We start from the raw sequence: 17,797 nt of genomic DNA, 5'->3' as shown, positions 1-17,797 counted from the left end.
TAGTTGGTAATCGATGTCCCATTATTTTTCCTTTTCAGACACAATTTGTCGCAACTCGCAAGCAAGCTGACTTTGGGTTTTGCATTTTTCAGTAAAAGTCACCCTTATTAAATGGTTGGTTCCCTAGACGCAACAGAGAGAGAGAGAGAGTTTGAAATGGGTTAATTGGTGATGCATGGCTACTAGCAAGACACGTATAGCAAACTATTCACAAATTCAAATATTGATTTATCTAGCTATTTATACCCCGAAAGTGACTTACATGTTAGGTGAGTTTTTAGTTGCATATATATAGACTTTAGTTGGATTAATTTGTTATAAATTCTTGGCTTGAACAAACCATCTTGCATTTAATAGGGCAAGATGGACAGGATGGGTCAGTGTTTTTTTTTGACATCTATGATGGAGAATAATATAGTCACCGTTTTCATTAGCTGTACTGCACTACTGCTAACCTTCTCTCCCTAATTATCAATTATCTAAAGCGCGTCAACTGTTCACTAGGGCGTCACTATTCATTCAAGCCCGAAGTAAATGACGCTTTTGCCCTTAATTTTTTCTTAAATTACATCCCTGCCATTCAGTCTGTTATAAACACCCGCCGACAATAAAATGTTAGAACTCCAGAAGGTTCAGGTTTTTTCGCTCTCTCGCTTCTCCTTAGATACGCGGCAAGGATTGATTTCTATGGCAAAGGGATTGATTTTTGATAAATTACAGATTTGCCTGATAAGGTTGGGTATAATCCTCGGCTCTTCCTCTTTCTGGAAGTATCAATCTGCACTAACATCTCTACACCGACATGCATCAACTCTTCTTGCAGACTATCAAGGTTAGCCACTAAGATCAACAGCGATAAAATTATACGGTAAGATGATCAGTTTTAGTCCTCGATAAAGGCTTGATAGAGGTTGGGTTTCTGTTTCATTACAGCTAATAAAACCTCTTTTCTGTTGAAACGGAAGAAAAGAAGAGAAGAAGAAGAAGAGGTACTTTACCTGTAAATTGATCATCCCAGGTACTTTACCATGGCATCTAATTTTGTTTGATTTTTTTCATTTACCATGGCTTCTAATTTGTTTCATTTATTCTTTGAAAGTAGTTGATTCCTTTCATCTTCGGGGAGCCGCTACTACCATCTAGATTCACTGTTAGTCAAGGTCAACCTGAACAATCGAAATCAAGAACAGTGAAAGCTTGGTAAGATTTCAGTTAAGTAAAATCAAGATGAATATCATAGTTGTTCATCTTCTGTTCATATACCCAAAGTGATTACCTTTAATTCACTTTCCGTTTTTATGTTTTCAGCTGTAGTAACTGATTTGTCAGCTTTTATTTTCTTTCAAGACAAAACTTTTTATTGTTTCTTTGTTTTGTTAATCAAAGTTAGCTAACGATTGGATCTAAGAGGGATGTGGGTCTGGGTTTGTTTTGGATTGCTCATCTATCCTTTTTTTTTTTTTTCCTGTCTGATATTGGGTTTTTGTTTTGAAATGCTCCTGGAATTGCAAGTTTAGTCATCATGTTGGAAGGGAGTGTGAAAAGAGAAGAGGTAATCGTTCACAGCGACCGTTGCGTTATCATTTATCTACTCAAAAAAGGTAATCGTTGGTGACTTCCTCTTCCGTCTTAATATGGTGTTTGAATGATTGATTACTGATTCGCTGTTTCATTGTCTTATGTTTGATGCTCGGGTTGGACTGAAAGTCAGTAAGAGAGTTGGTTGTTGAAGTTTTAGATTAAAATCCGTGTATACATATGTATATAATATTTTATGTATGTATATATATGATTGTTGTCATCATCAATCCAGTAGTTCTGATATTTTTTGATGAAATTTGCCAATTTTTCATTCTCTATACAAAATTGATCTACTATTTCATATGTTGAAGTAGAAATAAAATGCCTAATTTGTAATACAGTTTATGATGTTCGAAAGAAGAAGTTATTGAGAAAATAAAGTTTTATACATGACTCATTGCCTTTGCTGCCATCCCTTTGGTTTATTTCCATGTAGAATTTGCGGTAGTTACATAATTACCTTTGTATGGGCTGCCTTTCCATAGGTATTTCCTACACACTAACTATTGAATTTGAAGTTTGTATACATATATATACACACAAAATTTTATATGTGTGTGTGTTATAATAATAATCATCATCATCAACTCATTCCTTTTGGTGTTTATTGATGATACTTGCCAACTCTTTGTTTTCTAAACAAAATTGACGATCGAAAGATAGACAGGGAAAAAAAGAGAGAGAGAGAACAGTTTTTCTTCTCTTTGTTAAATCTGAAATTTTAGAGTCTGTGATTTTGATCTGTTGTTGGGCATCTGTCCCACCTTCTTCTTCATGAGCAGAGTTTCAATGCTGAAGAAGGTATAACTAATGATGAGATTGACGACTTATACAGTATACTTAATGGACTACTTTGTTTATTCGTCTCCTGTGATGATGAAGTCATATGGTTTGTTTCTTTGTGAATGGTTTCTATGCCTTTGTTGTGTGATCAAACTGCTTTGGTGGAAACAGAAAGTGCCTTCTAGGTGATTGAGCAAACAAGAAAAAGACAATTTTGTGTCTTTCTTTGTTTGGGCATCGTTACTCAGACACATTGCTGTCTAAGTTAATCAGGTAATTAAATCTGTCTTTCTCTTGGATTTATGGTTTTTCTTCTCAGTTCAGATGAATTTCTTTTTTCAAATTCAGTGGTCTTTAGACACATATTTTCATTTTTTTTGTTTTCGATTATATGTGATTTTGTAAAATTTGTTCTTAGTTTGTTACACTATTCTGCACCTTCTTACATATTATACTATATACTAAAGGGCGTCGCACTGTGCAACTGTTCATTCGAGGCGCTACTGTTCATTCGAGCCTGAATTGAATGACGATTTTGCCCTTGGTGGTTACGTGAATTACAGTTGCCCAATTTTTATATTTTTAGCGTCGTGTCGTTCAGCAGAAGAGACTGGAAACGCAAAGGGGATAGGTGGTGGTTGGTCCTTTCACTAATCGAAAGAAAGACTGAAGCGAGTAGATCTTGCGTTCTTGGAATCGAAAGAAGAATAGAAAAGGTTTTTGATTGAAGGTGTGTTTTCGGTCGATGCATATGCTATTGGCTATTTGAATTGGTGGTTTTTGTTGTGGTTAGGTTTTGATTTATTTGGGGTTTTCTATGTTTTAGGGGTGGTTGAGGATAGCTGGTATTGCGCTTGAAAGAAAGATTGAGGGGAGTAGATTTCTTTTCTATTATATATGTTTTCAGAAAATGGTGGCATGATGTTTTGGAATAGGTAGATTCAAGTGTACCTTCTTTAGGAGCAGAAAGTACATACAATTTAGAAAAATGGAGATTAATAGTTTATAGTGGTCAACATGACCATTGAATCTGGATTTTTTTTCTTCAGAGATCCCTCTTAGCTGTGGGATATGCAGTTTCTCTTTTCATTTGCGGATTGATTTGACTGTACTGACTACAATTGGAACAATTTTTTTTAACACAAAACTCATAAACTTAAATAAAAATACCAGTACATATGTATAAATAGAAACATCTATTAGTTCATTTACCAGTGGGCAATATTTGATTCTATCTGGGTGTACATTTGATTCTGTCTGGGTTCTTTTATTTAATAATATCATAGAGCTCTAGCTTTATTAAATCGACAGTTAACTTCTCTTAGAGGAAAGACAGAGAGTTCAAGGTCTGCATCAAGTTGGCAAACAAGCCCGACCTTTATCAAGCAATTTAATTCCTAGATGCTGTATGTACGTCTTGGTTCCTTTCAATAATAACATATACAAATTGGTTTGGTTCTAACTTGATATCCTTTGTACATATATTGTGTATTCGGTAGGTCATTTTTTAACACTGATCTGGTCCCCAAGGTGACCTTGAATATGGCCGGCTTGGAATACTGGAGAGGATGTTACCAATTTGTTCTGAATAATAATAATATGTTTGAAAATATTTATTTTTTGCTGCTTCCTTTTGATATCTTGGAAGTCGTTGCCTTTGTTTTGTGCTTGCTCAGTTCCTCTGAGCTCTAATTTTCCCTCGCTTGGAAGGGTTTGGCAAGCTATATTATAAGTCTAAGTACATAATGGTAAGTCAACTTATCCTCTGTGGTCTAATGGGAAAGAAGCAATCAAGCTATATACTATATTACATTTTCAGTGTCCCACATTGCGTTTGAAGTATTAACTTATCCTCCGTGGTCTAATGGAAAATAAGCTGACAATCAGCCATAATAGTTTTAAGTATAACCATAAGGTGGTCAACAAATATTATATCGTTCCCCATTTTTTAGTTGTCTTAGGTACTAAAACATAGATAAGCAGGTTGGGAACATCTATTTTTCAGTTGGCTTAGGTACTAAACTAATGGTCTTCATTATTTAATTTCACAAGTACAAAATGCTTGGGTAGAAAGTCAATTGCTGTGATATTGGAATGAAGTACAGAATATCTGTAGGCATTTCATTTGGTTTCTCATACAACTGCTAATTATGTTCACTGCCTAGCACACAGAGTATAGTCATATATGTCTTGATTTTAACTCTGATTATTTCTGTGCAGTTTCAAGCAAAGGGAATGAATTTGATTTGGAGAAATACTGATGGACCAAGGGATATTGTTTAATGTTTATGAGCCAAACAATAACAATCTGAAGTTTGGACTGAAAGGTCAGCCTCTTATAATTGATGCAATTCTGCTGAATTATTATTCGTATCATTACTCTGCCATAGAACAGAAACCACTAGATGTAATGTGAAAGCATAGAGTAGTTAACTTCATGGTAAAACCTAAAGAGGCATAATGGAAGATTTAGTCTGTCATGTAACAAATCTGCTTTGCTGATGCTGTAATTGTGTGTTTTAGTCCTTTTTTGAGAATTTTCATTTCATCAGCTGAATGCCAATTTACTATTGCCTAGGACAGTTTCATGTGGAGAATGGTAAATTCTCAATTCAAATTAAGCTTTGATTTCAACCATGTGTGTGATTTTTTTTTTTTTTTGCATTTTAATGAATGGCTAAGATCTTGATTGAACGTGATTAATCTTTTTTCTTGGAAAAAGTATGTCTGTCAGTTTGAGTGGATAATGCAGTTATTCTTTTCTTATACAAAATTCAATTATATATGCAAACTTTTGGTTATCGAGTGTGTTCAAGTAACAGAATGTAACATAAATACTGTATCGATAGATTGATAGGAAGTATTGACTGCAAGTTTATCTTCATATGATAGCTTATATGTTGGAGTTGAAGTAATGTAAAAATTTTACTTGAAACTTTGCTCTTGCATGATAAAATCAGATTCCAAATATAAGAAAACAAAGGTAAGCACACTGATATTGTGATTTTTGTGATGTAATCTAACGCAGACTCAAAAGAAATTGTAGACCAGCTCCAATGGCATGGGTTCTCTCAAGAAGAATGTGGTAACATTGATAGAGTTAACATTGTGAAAAAACTTCAAAAAGCAATATGGTGAAGATAATGAAACTACTGGAGAGCAGATAAAGACTCTAGATATAGCAGTACCTGAAGGTGGGATTCACATGAAGATGGCATTCATTTATGGGAATGATAGAGAACTTTTTGTTGCATGCGATTATTTAGCTATTTCACATTCTTCTGTACACTGGATTTGAATAGCTTGAATTCACTTTCAGATTTAATATATTATGATCCTGTTGATGTTCGTTCTCTTTGGTATAGAAAATTGAAATTAGGTCTTACAGTTGCAGCATGTTTTGGAGACTTGGAATGGTTCTTAGATCAAAGATAAAGCTTTTTTTTTTTTTTTTCATTAGATTATGAATTACTCTATTACGTATAAACTTCAGGAAAACATATCAATCCCGCAATATCGCGCGGGTTTCCTTGCTAGTCAAAATTATTTGTTCGTACAAAAACAAAAGAAAAATATCTCAGTTACTCACAACAGGGAAAACCCGGCCTATATTCCTCTATCAATTATAAGATGAGCAGAAGAAGACTTTCGAGATGAATGGAACTATGTTAATTTGGAGGCAGCAAAGAAGATTTGAAACAATGTTTATCATACACTTGATTTGAGACACTTTTACAAAAGTTTGATTTGACACACTTTTACAAAAGGTGGTGTTTTCTTGTAAGATGTATGGCTATAAACATGCTGATTTTGTGTGGAGAATTAGAGCAAGTTCACCTGTGGGTCACCAGGTTACCTTCTATTAATTATTTTTTAGAGAAAAATTTAGCTACCGTCCCCAAATTATGCTGTCAAGGCCAATTTGATACCCGAACTCTCAAAAGTATCAATGTGATACCCAAAGACGTATTTTGATATCAATGTGATACTTCCGTCAAAAATCTATAACGGCTCCGTCAGTTTTCTGACGTGGCAAGCATGTGGGTCTCATGTGATATTTTTATCAAGGGTAAAATCGTCTTTCTTTACTAAATAATAAAAAAAAATTAAAAAAAAAACAGATCGAACTCTCTCTCTTCCTTTCCCAATCTGATCCTCTCTCCTTTCTATCACAATTGGTTATTTTCTGAGAATGGATTTGTGGGTTTATGAAGAACAGCCGAAATGGAGAAATTTATTTTGATCAAAAGTGTTTGTGGCTTATGAAGAATAGCCCGAGCAGCGGACAGAGATTGCCGCCGGTGTCGGCTACGAGGAGGAGGCTTTGGGGCCGGAGCACGTAGGTGTGGAGTAATTTAGCTATAAATATGGGGAAAGGGTGAGGCATTCGAACTCGCTCTGCTCTCTTCTCTCATCTCTGAAACCAACTGGATATAGAGAAGTAGAAGAGAACAGATAACAAAGAACCAGTCAAGTCCTCCTCCACTCTACCTCCGAAAGGCACGAGCTCTCTTTCTTTCTTTCTCTCTTTTCCTTATTATGCTGCTGCGCTCTCTCGGAGCCCATCCATCAGCCGCAGAATATCGGAGGTGCTGCAGCTGGACCCACGTCCATTCTTCTTCTTGTTCTTCCCCTTCCTAATATTATTATTATTCCTATTCCGGTGGGGTTTAACCGGCGGTGTTGGAATTGGAGGAGTTGTAGTATTGTTAGAGGTAAGCGTGTTTGATTTTGAACTGAGCTGGAGGGGTAACCTGACTCTAGATATGGGCTGGTTGTTCTGGTTGGTAGCTGAAAATCTGGAGTGGCATTGCCATTGGTATATGTATTGTTCAGGTGCTGCAATTCCCATGTTGTGATCGGCTCTTCTAATTTGTTTTTGGTTTTTCAGACTCTTCTGATTCTTGTTAGAAGAAGAACATAGAAAAGCACAAACCAGAGACCCAAATGGGAGATCAAATACCAACCCAGATTGAACCAGTCAACAACGAGCGGAAAAAAGAAGATAAAACCAGTCAAGATGACTAAATAGAAAGATATGGATTCTATATTGCGGTCCAGTAGAATGACCAATCATAATATCATACTATATTCATCCACAGGTGACAAAAGAAAGATTTGAGGCATCGGAAGTCATAGAAGTGATTTTAGAAAGGTACACTTTTGACTTTTAGCCACTGGTAGACTTGAGAAGGAATTCTCAGATATGTTTGCAGACATCAGATTATGGAAATGGGATTTTGGTCATACTAAAGGTGTTTTACCAGTAGTTCCTCTCTACCCAGATTAAGTGATGAAACTGATCATTGGGGTTTTGTTGGTGTATCTCTCACTAATTGCTTTCCCTACATTTCCGATTATTTCAGGTAACATTTGTCCAATTGGATTTCTATAGTTAACAGTTGAACCCAAGAACCCATCGCTTCTTCTTGATCATTGAAACGAGCTGCCATAGTTTCCTTATGCATTTGAAGATCGAATTGCAGTGGGTTAGGTTGAGGTGGAGCTGTAGTGGTGGTCATCAATGGCGAAATTGGATGCACTACTAGGATAAAGTTCATAGACATCAGTTCACAACTGATGTTAAAAAAAAAAAAAATCCAATGTCTTAGTGGGTGATGTTAAAGATCACCAAAACTAAGACATCGGTTCACAACTGATGTCTAGTTTGCCACAAGACATCGGTTTAAGGTTCAGAACCGATGTAAAAACGTTTATGTGATCACCATTTTGGTGTGTTTATCTATTGTCGAACCTTCATATTTTGGCATTAGATGCTTAATGAAATATAAGTCTAACAACACAATTATCCATTTTAACATTGTTTCTGATTTAGAAACGATGTCTAATAATATTTTACACATCGGTTCTAATAAATTTTTACATCTGGTTCATAAGCTAGACATCGGTTTTCTACTTATATCGATGTCCATAGTTACTCTAGACATCGGTTTTTGTTTATATCTCGATGTCCATATTAAATTCTACACATCGGTTTTGTATTTATATCGATGTCCATAGTTACTTTAGACATCGGTTTTTGTTTATACATCGATGTCCATATTAATTCTAGACATCGGTTTTATGTTTGTATCGATGTCCATAGTTACTCTAGACATCGGTGTTTGTTTATATATCGATGTCCATATTAATTGCAGACATCGGTTTTGTGTTTTTATCGATGTTCATAATTGTTTTAGACATCAGTTTTCGTTTATATCTTGATGTCCATATTTATACCAGACATCGGTTTTTGTTTATATATCGATGTCCATAGTAATCTAGACATCGGTTTTTGTTTGGCAACTGATGTATTTTCTCTTTTCTAACATCGGTTTTTGTTATCAAACTGATGTAATTTATATTTTTTGACATCAGTTCTTCATCAGTAACTGATGTTTTTTTCTTTTCTTGACATCAGTCTATGAATTCAAACTACTGTTATAACTCTTTCGTGCTGTATTTGGTACTAGAAAGTTGATCCACAAATAACATGAAATTCAAATATTGGGGAATTGCATTAATTTCTATACAAAATTAGAGCTTGAGGTAGCTTCAAAAATTTTGCACAATAAACCCTAACCTACTTTAAGGCTAGTCTAGAAGATACCGCTACTGCAATAACTACATGCAGTATAATTTGTTCACAATTCATCCTGATATCACTACATCTACTACAAAATAGTCAGCAAAATCTAGCCTTACTCAAAATCATATTGCCCTGCAGCATTGACATGACTGTGAACTAAAGAAACAAGTTCATGAAGAGCATGGACGGCAACCAGCTCCAGTTCATGCAAAGTAGTTTCTTGCTTTAGCTCTTTTCCTTCAAGATCCTGCCTCTCACTCGCCCGATCCAAATCCTTGTCGTTCTTATCTGGCTAACATATAAAATCATGGCTGTCAGCAAAAAGAGAAATGCCGCTTGCATAAACATGCACTTCATCTTATATGTTATCACATTCCAAAGGATAGTTTAGACCTGATCATTGTCAAGAATTAGCCTGAACAGAACATTTGGATTTCCATCTTATATTATCAAATTCAGCTGCATAGTTTACTTCATTTGGAATAGAACAGAACAACCAACTTTCTTTACCTTGAAAGTTGAAACATGGAAATAATCATTTTAAGCACAAAAATTATCCTAGTTTACTTGAGTTGATTATCACGGTACCAGAAACTAACAATTTCCAGTGCTCCATTTGCCTTTTTACAGGTGTTCCAAACTATATTCATGTGATCATGTCTATTACATCAACTCCCAACCAAAAAGGACCTAAACTAATATTTTTTCTTATGGTAGTTATGAAGAAAATAAAGGGCACAATTGAAAACCTGAAGTCGTAAGAGAGGTACTGCAATGCATCACAAAATTTGGTCCTGACTTGGTTGGCGTCAGTTGGCTTCTGACTTGGTATATAAAAGGTCCTGCAATCATTCGTGAATCAAAGCCACATGTACCAGTTATTCCCTCATGACAATTTACATTCATCTTATTGCATGAGCATCAACTAGAAAGTTTGAAATTCCACTGACTCAACCTTGACATTAGTCATCATTTAACTAAGCTATGAGGACTAAAGCTGCATTGAGGAAATTAACTACCAGAAATGCATTGTCTAAGCTCATACTACCCATAGAGTACTTTAATGGTCACTAAAAAAAATCAGAATTTTGACAAAGAGTAGACTCGGTACAAGTAACATTTGGTGAACTCAACTCTATGTTATCAATACCAAGGCACTGTCAAAGAGGCCAATTTCAAATTTCAAAACCAAAACCAAGTGGACATGCAATAACTTGGTGCAAAACTTCAAACATATAAGAAAGAGGCCAGTTTTATAGTCCCCTAAGTTCTATATCCAGGATAGAGCACTGGAAACTCCAATCTCACAACAAGAGCAAACATAATTCCTAGAAATGATTATATGCTAAGATCTAGCAGTACCATTGGACAATCAACAAATTATCCCCAGCATGAAAAGGACCATAAAGAGAGGCATCAAAGAAACCCATACCTGCGCACCTTTTACTTGCATCTGCTGAATAAGCTCGGTAAAGACCCCTAAAACGCAGAGCACAACCATATCATAACAATTAGTGGTAAAATCTACAATGCTCCACGTTACATGGCATTATTTTAGTTAATGGTGTCATCTTTAAAGCCATCTTTTTAACCTGTTAATTAGGTTCTAATTAGTAACTTAAAATATTAAATATAAATATCTTTATTTATTCTCAGAGAAAAATTAAAAATTAAAAGTTTAAGCTACTGCAGTTCTTCACAGAGTTTAGAAGAAATAAAGGCATAAACAAGTAGTTCAAGAGTCCAAGATTCACTACAGTGAATACAAAGTGCTAAAAGTAGAATTTAAAGCTTCCAATATATGCCCAACCAATGCAAAATGCCAGCGACAATGCCCCAAAACAAGATCTCTGCGAAGATTACATAGAGTAGAATGCCTACTCTCCTTGAATGCCAAATCCCAACAAAAATGTGCTTCTGGATCCAATATATCTGCCACAAGTAGCAAAAATATTACTCATATCAGTATTAGCTGAAAAGTAAAGCTATAAAACCACTTCAATGGAAAAGAGAATGCGAGTAATCATAGTCAGCTATGTATAGCAAGCATGACTGCATGAGCAGTCGTATCGAATGAGTTTTGGTGAGATAATAATCTATCTAACATGGTAATTGCAGGAAAAGAATGAAGGTATGTAAATGTACTAGCGTATTATGGGGGTCCTTGTAATACCACCCGTTGATGAACCTTGCAAAGATGCCTTCAGCTGCCATAACGTAGACAAGCATAGCATTCATGCCAATCCATTGCAGAGGGAGAAACAGGTACTTTATATCCCAGATATCAACATGGAATGAGAGGATATCAACTTTTATAAAGAGGAGTAAACAAAAAACTTAAAGATCCAAAATATTTCCATGACAATATCATACCATGATGTAGAAGGCTGAAAACACCAAAGCTGCTGCTCCAGATGTTATGCGTGTTGGGTATAGGTAATTCTTTGGGTGTTTGGTGATGAGAATGATCAACAGAATCACCACAAGTGCAACACCAATGATCAATAACTTACAATTTGAATTTATTAAATGCCATGCCACTTCAAGTCTAGGCATCTACCAACCGCCTTTAGCTTTTGGAAAATCAGTCTTGTTTTCCTTTTAAGCTGCATGGTTTGATTCAATAGAATTTCTCTGTTCTTGGAGAACTTATCATCTGTTTGCTTAGTTAAACAGACTTTGAGTTTCTATAATATGATGATCCATACCAAAAAAGTAGATAGGCTGCAGAGAAATAAATATAAGTAACTTCAAACATTTGCTACCAGAATGCATTTAAAAGGGGACAAAAACAGAACAAACAGGAAAACGGATGGCGAAGTTAGCACTTACATATGGTCCACTTATATAGTCATTTTGACATAGCAAGAGTCATGAAAACGAATTGCAACAACTGCTGAAAACAGAAAACGAAAAGGAACTAATTAACTAAATAATTAGTCAGTATAGAAAGTTAGAAACATCCCATTGTGTCTAAGACAGAGAAAGCTTGCATCAGAAAACTCAAAAGAATATCCTGTTTGTTTCGGTTATTCTTTTAGAGAAAGAGAAAGCTTACATGAGATTTCCTCAGCCAAATCACATTCCAAGTATAATTACCTTTTGTAGAGAAAGAGATTATTTTCCTGACAATCTAGAAATCAAATCATTATGGTCATAGTGTGTGGTCATTTTGGGTTCCCACAATCAAACTCCTACACGCTCTTCAGGAATTAGAAATAATCTATTCTTTCTTTAAACCCTAAACCCTATATCTATCAATGTGCAGAATGATTGGCCTATCCCTCATTAGATGTATCCAATGCCTTTCTCCATGGGCACTCACAAGAGGAAGTCTTTGGGGCTCTCACCTATCTCTAAGTCTGTGTTGCAATACTGTCTTAACTCGAAACTATCCTTCCTACCCAACACGCAGAGCTTATACCTAGTCTATACCTTTCTAGAAACACCAAGTATGCACCTGTAGTAAGCCGCTTCTTTTGGCCCCCTGATATACCTTTAAGCATTTCATCTCCTACCAACGTATCAGCGCATATGTCCAACCCTAAAATCTTTGTCAGAAATATGTTAGTACTAGAAAGAGAATGAAACAAGAAATCTTGATACAACATAGTAGGAATTTCAATAACTGGAATCGAGAAAATACCTTCATGATGTACTCTACCACAAGGCTTGTCTCTTTCTCTCCAAGAGCTAATGACTAGAAAACAACATTGCGTCAGTAATCACTACATAGTACATATTCAAAAGAATCAACATCTGTAGCAAGAACAAGTACCTTCATGAATATATCAAGATCACCATCGGATTTTATCCCCGCAATCTTTTCTCTTCTTGCTAGTTCTACTAGCATATCTGTCACCAAACATTCATGTCAACACTTCATCAAACACAAACCATGCACAAATAAGTACACATTTCCCAAACCTTACCATATTTGAATCCAACACCTTGACACCGTCCTGCAAAGTCAAGAGTCTCCCTTACAGTCATCTCCGCCGCAAACCAGTCCTGTTGACTGACATAAGCCAACGTCCTCTGCGGCACAAACTCGTTTAAGCCATGGCCATTGTATGTTGTGCTACCTGGCATCTTCAAAGTGATCAAACATAAACAAATGAGTACTAATTGAAGCTGAAGTCTCAAAATCAGCAACTATCATAAACTTCATGAGTATGCAAGATAAACCACTACCTGAAGACCAGTTCCAAGGCGTCCGGCGAGAGCCAATAGTAGCGTCGTCTTGCCGGAGCTCGGTGGACCCAATAACAACGTCAATCTGAAACATAGCACCAAATATCTTATTAAAGTTCACTAGACTGAAAATTCAGCAACTCAGTACTAGTCGAAGCTTAGATAAGTACCTTGAAGGTCTTATAATCCCACTAATGTTGTCTAAAATCGTTAATTTGCTTCTCTTGCTCCTTAATAGCCGTAATTGCCTCAGAAGTGCCTAAAATCACATTCAGAAAAATACAAAAGTCTAATCTTATTTCCAACCGTTATATGGGTAACGAAAATTGAATCAGAATTAAAGAGAGCACAAGCATGAATCAAATTTACGAAATCACAAACCCAGAAAACTATAGATTCAAGCAAATTACCGTCGATGAGAGCGATGGCCGTCGCCGCCTCGACGGTCGAAGAGAGGGGCTGAGAAGGGGAGGCCCGTGGAAAGAGAAAGGACAGACAGCCACTGCAGCTCCGGCTTCGGCTTCTCGATCTCAGCAATTGGGAGATTCGCTGGATTTCAGAAGAGAGATGAGAGAGAAGGAGGAGGAAATCAAGCCATCGGAGCCAGAGAAGGCGAAAGAGGTCGTCGGTTACTGGACGGGGGCGACAGATGACTTCGGTTGCGGTGTCTCTGTATCGCGGTGTGGGGAAAGAGGACGATCGGTCGCGGTGTGGGTGAAAGAGGAAGTCGGTCTCGGTGTTTCTGTATCGCGGCCGGTGTGGGGAAAAGTAGAGGAAAACCTAGTCAATCAGTCGTGGAAATCTGACTAAGTGTTGGGAGGGAGTGAAAATTTGGCTCCCGCTTCCTTAATTTTAGACTTAGTACATTTCCGCGTTTTTTTTAAATTTTGTTTGAAAAGTATAGACATCAGTTCAGTATAAGAACCGATGTTAATTATTTTATAGAAATCAGATTTTTTAGAACCGATGTTATAAACACAATTTACATCAGTTGAAATCTTAACTGATTTTAAAGACATGATGTCTATTAGCATTATTCTAGTAGTGATGAGAAATGAGGAAGAAGAAGACAGAATTAAAATTTCCCAAAAAAAAAAAAAAGATAGAATAAAAAAAATTAAAAGAAGGTTATTTTGGTCTTTTGACCTTTTTTTTTATCCCCACGTGATTGCCACGTCAGCAAGCAGACAGAGCCGTTAGATATTTTTGACGGAAGTATCACGTTGATGTCAAAATATGTCTTTGGGTATCACATTGATACTTTTGAGAGTTCGGATATCAAATTGGCCTTGACAGCATAGTATAGGGACGGTAGCTGAATTTTTCTCTATTTTTTATGTGTATTTTCACTCTCTGGGTCACGGGCACAGTGTATTTCGTGCCCTGGGTCGCCATGTGTCACCCTGGTGACCTGCAAGCTGACCTGGTGACCCAGGTCTTATTGGAAACTGTGCCCGTGACCCAGAGAGTGAAAATAAACACTAAAAAATAGTGAATAGTAGGTGACCTGATGACCCAACGGGCGAACTTACTCTTAGACAAAAATAGATCAACATCAGGCTATGTTTTTCAATGCAATTCCACAAGTGTTTCTTGGTGTTTTTTCTAGCAAGAAACAAAACTTAGTTTCTTTATCTAGCAGAGTACAGGGCTGCTACACTTGCTGCCCAAGAATGTGTTTTGCTTCAGAGACTTATTAAGTGTAAGACCCTGGAAATTCGTTATTAATTCCTAAATGTTTTCTGAGATTAATAAAGTGTTCGTTTGTACGATTTCGTGGTTCGACGGTGGAGTGGAATTATTTTCGGACGAATAATTATTCGAAGTGCACGTTTTAGGGGGTTACGAAGTTTGACTTTTTATATGTTTAGATTCTGTGAGAACTTCCTTCACGGAAATCGTAGAGCGCGTCGATACGAGTTCGTGGACATGCGGAATGCGGAAATCGGAGTTCGTATGAGGAAGTTATCACATTCGGAAAAAGTTTCCATTTTGGTTAAATAGGAAAAAAATCAGAAAAATCAGAAGTTTCCGAAATGGGAAACTTTTTCTCTCTCTTCGGTCCCGAGCCCATTTTCGCCCTCTCCCTTCGCCGGTCGATTTCTTCACCGTCCGGCCACCAATCGGCGCGATTCCGAAGGGAATCCTGCTCGCCTCAGTCCCCTCTACACGTCTGTGGTGGTGATTCGTCGTGGGAAGCACCGTACACGGCGGTACAAGGCTGAGAAGTGGAGCTGCCGACGTTGAAATCGCCCCCGTTGGTTCTCCCTCCTCCGGCCACCATAGCTCTTGATCCTTGAGGGCTTTTCTAGCCCAGAAGATGTAGATTCTATACCCAAGACGGCTTGCAACGATTCAAAGTGTGGAGGTCGAATTTTGAAGATTGTGATTCTAGGGTTCATCGAGTTTCAGAGATTGCGAGGTAAATTCCGGCCATAAGGCTTCGATTCTGACTTTGTGCTAGTTACGAAAGTTTCAATTGGAGTTGAGATGAAGAACTTTGGAATTGGAAGTTTTGCCAAATTCTGACTTTGGGCCGGTGGCGGTGCCACCACTGTGGTGGTGTTTTCCGGTGGTTTCCGGCCACCTCAGGGACAGTTTCTGTTCCTGATTTCGATCTGCTCGTCGATACGAGCATTTTGATATATAGTTTGTAATTTTTGGAGATCGTATGAGCATGTTAGGGTTTTAGGGTTTTCGATTCGTTTCGGTTTTCGATCCATGAGGATTCGGCCGTTCGATCGACTTGTAGTTTTAATTTATTGATCGTAGAAGTGTTCCGAAGACGTTGGATGGTCTCGGATGAGGATCCGACTGTTGGATCGTCGGATAATTGTGTTTTGTGAATTGTGTGCTTTGTGTTGTATTGAGTGTGACCTTGTTGTGATTAGGTGATTGACGGAATTATGTGAGCGGAGTATGGATGATTTTGTGCTTGTCTTGGTTTTGTGTGAAGACGCAGCTGGATTTCTATTCTGAGGACCGAATGGTTTGAAGTTTGGTCGTAAGGTTGAACCTCGGCAGAGGTGACAGGTTACGATTCAGTTGAGCTCGAGTCTGTCGTAGTTCAGGGAAGGTTTTTGGGGTTTTTCGTTTGTGTTTACGTGAGATTGAGATCTCTATGAATTCTATTATTTTCTTTAAATGTAATCTCCAGAACTAAGTTATATGCAGGGATTACTGCCTTTTGTATTGTTTGTTTTAATGTAATCTCCTGAACTAAGTAATATGCAGGAGTTGCTATGATTTGAATTGTGTGACTTTTGGTGATCTCCTGAACTAAATTTCTATGCAGGGATTACTAATTTTTAATTTAAAAGTATTCGTTTGTACGATTTCGTGGTTCGAGGGTGGAGTGGAATTATTTTCGGACGAATAATTATTCGAAGTGCACGTTTTAGGGCGTTACGAAGTTTGACTTTTTATACGTTTGGATTCTGTGGGAACTTCCTTCACGAAAGTTGTAGAGTGCGTCGATACGAGTTCGTGGACATGCGGAACGCGGAAATCGGAGTTCGTATGAAAAAGTTATGGCCGTCGGAAAAACTTTCCATTTTGGTATATATGGGATTTTTTCGAAAAATATCTGAAAATCTGAAGTTTCCAAAACGGGAAACTTTTTCTCTCCCTTCAGCCCGAGCCCGGTTTCGCACCCTCGCCTACGCCAGCTTCGTTCTCCGCCGTCCGGCCACCATAGGCCGCGATTCTTCTCATGATCTCTTCGCCTCAATCCCCTCTTGAGGTCTGTGGAAGAATTGGAGCATGAAACGAGCTGTGGAGGGCGGTGCAAGGCCGGTAAGTTTGGCGGCGGCGATGCTTCGAACCCAGATCGGAGATCACGTTTCCGGCCACCATAGCCGGTGATTCTTGGGGGCTTTTGAAGCCCAGAGGATGCAGATGCTTCCCTCCAAGCAGCTTGCAACGATTCAAGGTGTGGAGGTCGAATTTTGAAGATTGTGATTCTAGAGTTCATCGGTTTTCTGAACTTGCGAGGTAAATTCCGGCCAAATAGCTTTGATTCTGACTTTGTGCTAGTTATGAATGTTTCAATTGGAGTTGAGATGAAGAACTTTGATGTTGGAGGTTTTGTCAAATTTTGACTTTGGTTTGATGGCGGTGCCGCCACTGTGGTGGCGGTTTCCGGCGGCCTCCGGCCACCTCTGGGGCAGTTTCTGCTCTTCATTGTGATCTACTCGTCGATACGAGCATTTCGATATATAGTTTGTAATTTTTGGAAATCGTATGAGCATGTTATGAATTTTCCAAGTTTTAGGGTTTTAAGTTCGTTTCGGTTTTCGATCCGTGAGGATTTGGCCGTCCGATCGACTTGTAGTTTTTTTTTATTGATCGTATGACTGTCCCAATGACTTTGTGTGGTCATGGGCGATGATCCGACCGTTGGATCGTCGTTTAAGTGTGTTATGAATCAATTGCTAAGTTAGGATCGTATTTGTTTAGGTGATTGACAGTTTTGGTTGGGCGAACGGTTGTGATTGTGATTTTGGGCGGTATTGAAGACGCAGCTGGATTTAGAGGTGAGTAAATCTCACATGGTTCATTTACGAACCGAATTATTTAATTGTTGGAATTGTTGTGATAATTGTAAATCGTTTTCAAATTTAATGCTTTGTTTGAAATAATATGAACTCG

At 37.6% G+C, this 17,797-nt stretch overlaps 1 protein-coding gene and 3 long non-coding RNA genes across 23 annotated transcripts; 1 reads left to right on the top strand and 3 right to left on the bottom strand.

Annotated features, from left to right (window-relative positions):
* The first annotated feature begins 611 nt into the window (after positions 1-611).
* LOC133746431 (uncharacterized) lies at positions 612-5,713 on the top strand. 12 transcript variants are annotated; one of them, XR_009864145.1, is made up of 8 exons: positions 612-832; positions 934-1,018; positions 1,103-1,200; positions 1,518-1,601; positions 2,536-2,637; positions 2,928-3,094; positions 4,585-4,691; positions 5,393-5,713. It is a non-coding gene; the product is annotated as an uncharacterized LOC133746431 (long non-coding RNA). The 12 variants fall into 12 exon arrangements; XR_009864137.1 differs by having other exon boundaries at positions 2,832-3,094; XR_009864146.1 differs by adding an exon at positions 3,191-3,774 and having other exon boundaries at positions 1,518-2,637; positions 2,969-3,094.
* A 3,140-nt stretch (positions 5,714-8,853) lies between these two features.
* On the bottom strand, positions 8,854-12,327 carry LOC133743804 (uncharacterized). 9 transcript variants are annotated; one of them, XM_062171835.1, is made up of 7 exons: positions 11,786-12,327; positions 11,327-11,677; positions 11,099-11,221; positions 10,764-10,885; positions 10,386-10,432; positions 9,703-9,795; positions 8,854-9,241 (listed from the first exon to the last, which is right to left on the bottom strand). In XM_062171835.1, exons 2-7 carry the CDS (start codon positions 11,507-11,509, stop codon positions 9,066-9,068), a joined length of 744 nt encoding a protein of 247 aa, XP_062027819.1. In that variant the 5' UTR covers positions 11,510-11,677; positions 11,786-12,327; the 3' UTR covers positions 8,854-9,065. The 9 variants fall into 9 exon arrangements, 4 of the variants coding, with proteins under 4 accessions (XP_062027819.1, XP_062027822.1, XP_062027820.1 ...); XR_009863275.1 differs by having other exon boundaries at positions 8,854-9,245; positions 11,142-11,221; positions 11,327-12,327; XM_062171838.1 differs by having other exon boundaries at positions 8,854-9,245; positions 11,327-12,327.
* A 32-nt stretch (positions 12,328-12,359) lies between these two features.
* LOC133743807 (uncharacterized) lies at positions 12,360-12,809 on the bottom strand. The gene is made up of 3 exons (XR_009863277.1): positions 12,732-12,809; positions 12,600-12,653; positions 12,360-12,497 (listed from the first exon to the last, which is right to left on the bottom strand). It is a non-coding gene; the product is annotated as an uncharacterized LOC133743807 (long non-coding RNA).
* Positions 12,810-12,900: 91 nt separating this feature from the next.
* On the bottom strand, positions 12,901-14,071 carry LOC133743806 (uncharacterized). Its single transcript, XR_009863276.1, has 4 exons — positions 13,558-14,071; positions 13,318-13,406; positions 13,148-13,232; positions 12,901-13,038 (listed from the first exon to the last, which is right to left on the bottom strand). It is a non-coding gene; the product is annotated as an uncharacterized LOC133743806 (long non-coding RNA).
* Positions 14,072-17,797: the final 3,726 nt, after the last annotated feature.

This window comes from Rosa rugosa, chromosome 4, assembly GCF_958449725.1.
Source record: "Rosa rugosa chromosome 4, drRosRugo1.1, whole genome shotgun sequence".
Taxonomy (NCBI): Eukaryota; Viridiplantae; Streptophyta; class Magnoliopsida; order Rosales; family Rosaceae; genus Rosa; species Rosa rugosa.
Note: the sequence above shows the minus strand (reverse complement) of the source record. Positions and strands in the feature narration are given on the sequence as shown.

Coding starts and splice junctions, on each gene's coding strand:
- LOC133743804 (XM_062171835.1), bottom strand. CDS start 11,509: ATGCCTAGACTTGAAGTGGCATGGCATTTAATAAATTCAAATTGTAAG. Junction 11,222..11,326: donor TTTCAGCCTTCTACATCATG/GTATGATATTGT, acceptor TGGGATATAAAG/TACCTGTTTCTCCCTCTGCA. Junction 9,242..9,702: donor TACCTCTCTTACGACTTCAG/GTTTTCAATTGT, acceptor TATGTTAGCCAG/ATAAGAACGACAAGGATTTG.